Source organism: Varanus komodoensis, unplaced genomic scaffold, assembly GCF_004798865.1.
Source record: "Varanus komodoensis strain SLA01 unplaced genomic scaffold, ASM479886v1 scaffold53, whole genome shotgun sequence".
Classification (NCBI taxonomy): Eukaryota; Metazoa; Chordata; class Lepidosauria; order Squamata; family Varanidae; genus Varanus; species Varanus komodoensis.
Window position 1 is genome coordinate 5988993 of NW_025336126.1, and position 4418 is coordinate 5993410.

Below are 4418 nucleotides of genomic sequence, written 5' to 3' on the forward strand. Positions count from 1 at the left end.
CAATGAGGACTAGAGGACTGAAAGGGCCTCAGGGAAACAAGCCATTGGAAGCTGCGGAGTGAGCCATGGTCTGCCCAGAGTAAGAGATAACCCACTCACTCATCCACCATGCCTTTCTCTCTGGGAAGCTTAGAGGGATGTGCAAACTCAGTCACTTCAGCAGAGGTGGGCAAATCTCAGTCCACAAGGCCCTCTCTGAAGACCTTCTCGGAGGACCCCTTGTCTTTTCTCAGCCCTGCTGACAACATAACCATGCATTCAGATGACATGTTGAAGTTCCCAGATAAGGTATTACTGAAAGACAATGAAAGATAAGATCACCTAGAAAGACAGTCCAACTGGCCAGTTTTGCCAGTTCTTAATAATTCTGTGGTTTCAGTTTTTAAAATAGATTTTAAATAATTCTATGCAAATGTTAAGGGAGGGGAGAGTGAGTGAGTGAGTGAGTGAGTGAGAGAGAGAGAGAGAGAGAGAGGTAGAATTACCATACAATGAATAAAAGCAGCAAAGGAGTGAACCCACTCAGCACCCTGCATCTTGGATGTAGTTTGCTGGCAGACTGAAGGCCACGATTTCAATGGAGCACTGCTGCAGAAGACAGCCAGAACAGTGTGACCATGAAGGTGCTGGGCCATCTGCCATTCTGCCTTCCACTATTGGCAGCCAATGTCTCATCAATCCATTTGGCATAGAAAGTTGTGGAAGCATAGACGCCGGGATAGCTGGCTCGGGCACACCCATGTCCCCAGCTCTGAACGCCAGCCTGGATCCAGAATTCATGCAGCTTGCACACGAGGGGCCCTCCTGAGTCGCCCTGTGGAGAAAAATGTTGGGAGACAAGGTGCGTCTTGGGCAAGCCCTCCGCCATCTATTCGGGATGCTGAAGAGAGGAGGGAGGTGGCAAAGGGAAGCCATCTTCTCCCAGTCACACATGCGAGAGATGGTTTTAGGCCACCCGGCCGTCTCTCAGCCTCCCCCTGCTCCAGGTTCTAATGAACTACCATGCAAGGATGTGATGCAAAGGATGCTGGAAAAGTTGTTCAATTAGTATTTCTTTAAAAAAAACAAGTCTTCATAGAAATTCATAAAAGACAGCATGAATTTCTGTGTTTGAGTGATGGGGCCATGCCAATGCCTTGCCAGCACCTGTTCCAACTTCATTCAAAGTTGCCAGGATTGCTGAAAACTGGTCAATGGCTGCTTCATTTTTGAAAAATAGAACGATGAGGCTGCCCGTGACCTTCCAAACTTGGGGGATTATTCATTTATTAAATTATATCCTACCCTTTCCCTTTTTTAAAGAACCCAATGTAGCTTACATCATTCTCCTGGTGCACTCATGTCCCCACAACAACACTGTGAAGTAGGTTTTGCTGAGAGTCTGTAACTGGCCCCAAGTCACCGTGTGGTCTCCATGGCTGAAGGGGGACCAGAACGCAGGTCTCCTGAGTCCCAGTCCTGCTCTCTTGACCACTATACCGCACTGGATTATGGGGATCTCTGCTGGAGGAGTGCAGAGATGAAGACTGGCTGTGTGCTCTCCCTTCCATGCAAACTTTTTAGCTAGCTGCTTGAGGCTGATTGTGGCCTTATAGAACACACAGGGGAAGCTGGGGCATCACCAGGTCCTGCTGGTAGGGCTTGCCTGCTCCCCTACTTGCCTGCAAGCTCCGAGGTTGCTCTTGCAGCTTTGGAGCCAACCCAGTGCACCTCTTTCTGCCCTGGCTGTGAGGGTGGGCACAGTAAGGGCACTCTGAGCTTGCGGTTCCAGATCTGATCTCAGATGTAGCTTCTAAGGTCAGAGACAGGACTCCAAAGTAGCAGTGAATTTCTAGACCATTGACTCTTAAGAATAAAATAGGATTTTCAGATGGAAAAGAAGACAGTCTCTTTAGGAGATATACAAGATAAACCTGCTGAAATTCAGCAGAATCCTTCAAGGTGCAGGAGAGTCTGTCCTTTTTTTGCACCTGGATCCTCTAGAATGACAAGACACCAGAACTTCTCCCACCTACCACTGAAGGCAAAGGATGAATGAAAAGCAATTTTGGAGTGTCCTACCTTACATGAATCCTTTTTACCTTCCACATAACCAGCACAGATCATATCATGCTTGATAGGATCCTTGCCCATTGAGTCATTTCCACCAGTGTTATACAGAATGTTGCAAAATGATTGATTTATGAGTGGCACTTTCAGTTCCTGGAGGGTTAGTGGCTCAGGCAGATCAACTGTGGAGAGAAAGATGGAATGAAATGACAGAATGCAGAGTCAGGAGAATTTGAGTGTGCACAGCATGCATGGGGATACCTAGTTTTAGCGGAGAACACACTGTGGAGGTTTGCTCACTATATATCATACATTTGTGCAATGAATCCAGAATCTGCACAAGCCGGGTTTGCACTGAAGCTGATTTGCCAACTGTTTGGTCAAAACTTCCGTCCCTTCTCCATGGAGAACAACTATGCACAGTTCCAGCTGCCTCTGTCTGTTCCAGCTTGTTTCAATCAAACAGCTATCTTCCTGTGCTGATGTCAATAAAAGCTTTCGTCCTTGGCTGAATAGTGTGGATTTTTTATCTCTTCCATCTGGTGGTCCATTTTCATTATCTAACAAAATGCACCCTGGGTATTTCTTTGTACATCACATATTTAAGGGTTGTGACTGCAGGTGCAAACCATTCCAAAAGCTGAGTTCTCGCAAAGACTGGCTCTCAGATAAAACCTTATGGATGCCAGCACACTGCTCAGAAAATCCACTGTTTGCCTAGTAGTGGTAAACCCCCGTGAAGATCTCTATCACAACTCCTTAATTTCCTACGCTGATTGTCTTTCCTCTTTCAGATTCATCACTGAAAGTTCTCATCCTTACCTTTACAGTCTGCAATAGCTTTGCTTCTTCTCTCATCCCCTGATCTACCTTTGTCCATGACTTTTGCCCCTCCAGCCATCAGATTGTTTCTACCTTACCAGACATCTCCCTTGCTGCCCATATTGCAGCTGGAAAACCATACCTGAGCTTCATCTCAACACCTTCACAAAGTAACTTCCCTCTTTTCCACATCCCTCCTAAAAATCCACCTTTTTGATGAAGTCCTTGGAAGTCACTCATGATGAGAGCCATCTGGGATGACATCCTGTAGCGAGTACTGCCATATGCTTCATTTACCATGGCATACCAGAACTTTGGAGTGGGTAAAGCTAATTTCCAACACTGCTATCCAAGTTGGCATTGTTGTGGGTACCTGCTGGGCCCATACTCTGACAGGGGACTAGCGCCAATCTTTAGAGCCTCCTCCATCTGTGATTATCTTGCTTTAGCTGGTTCAGCCTCTTCACCTCTCTCTCTAAGTAAGTGAACGGTGAAAGCAGCAAGGAAAAGGAGCGCAAACCTCCACGCACAGTGTCCTTTCTCTGGAAGGGGTTACTGATTTGGCCCATGTGGGCAAGGCAGGTGAATGGCCAGTGGCTACAGGGTTAGAAGGTGGGCAGACAAGGCTCCTGAGATAATTTTGACCATTGCCCCCAGAGTAAAAGCCTGCAACTTTCATTGTTCACTTGGGCTTCAGGAAGGGCTCTGAAATTTATTTCTGAGCCTGGTTTGGGAGGCTTTTGCCAGCATTGCAACACAATGGTTCCAAACCAACTGGGGGAACTTTGAAACCATGCAGCTGGGCTGCAGACCACTCATCACAGGGAAACTAACACCTGCTCCTCTCCCAACTGACTGAATCTGACTATAAAATTGGATTTACTCTGAGTTATTCCTGGCATTATCCTTCTCTCTCTTATGCTTCTTTGGTGTCTACTTGACAACACTGAGACTGCAACATCCTTGGGGAAGAGAGTCCCTCTTCCTGTAAAGCATCAAGCATCATGGATATTGATGGCATGAAAGTCAGCACGCCATATAGAAAGTCCCCACCTTTTTCTTGAATAGCTCCCCATCCAGTGATCGAGCAGTTTGCATCCTGAGGGAATTTTACAGAGGAATCTGGTAGGCAGACAGGGCGGACGTAGTCAGTGAAAATGAGAGGGGATGGCAGTTTAACTAAAGCAATGTCCCCAGTGAGGTCTTCCTCCTGTGTGTAATTAGGATGGAGTATAATCTTTGACACGTTGAACAACTTGGTGTGTGTTGCCCAGTCCAAGAACTTATGTCCACCCACCACCACTTGGTATATCTCAGCTGACTGGTTCCTGTGAATAAAGGAGAATGAAAAAGGAGCTTGCAAAGAGGGTGAGGCTTTGGACCCCCTTGCCTTGATTGCCGAATTACATGAGGTGTTGGTGCTCTGTGACGGGACATCCATCCCTTGGGCAGAGCGAGCTGTTGTGGCCATAATACTAGAGCCCGAGTAGGGAAATACACTACTGCTATCAAAAACACGGATGTCTTTTCTTGCACATCATACATTG

The 4418-nt window shown here is 46.8% G+C and overlaps 1 protein-coding gene across 1 annotated transcript; it reads right to left on the minus strand.

The window, feature by feature from the left end:
• Positions 1 to 574: 574 nt before the first annotated feature.
• On the minus strand, positions 575 to 4199 carry LOC123032103 (serine protease 27-like; the record flags this gene model as incomplete). Its single annotated transcript, XM_044447731.1, has 3 exons — positions 575 to 814; positions 2062 to 2231; positions 3925 to 4199. Coding segments are annotated over 3 exons (685 nt in total), but the record flags the coding sequence as incomplete, so codon positions are not given.
• Positions 4200 to 4418: the final 219 nt, after the last annotated feature.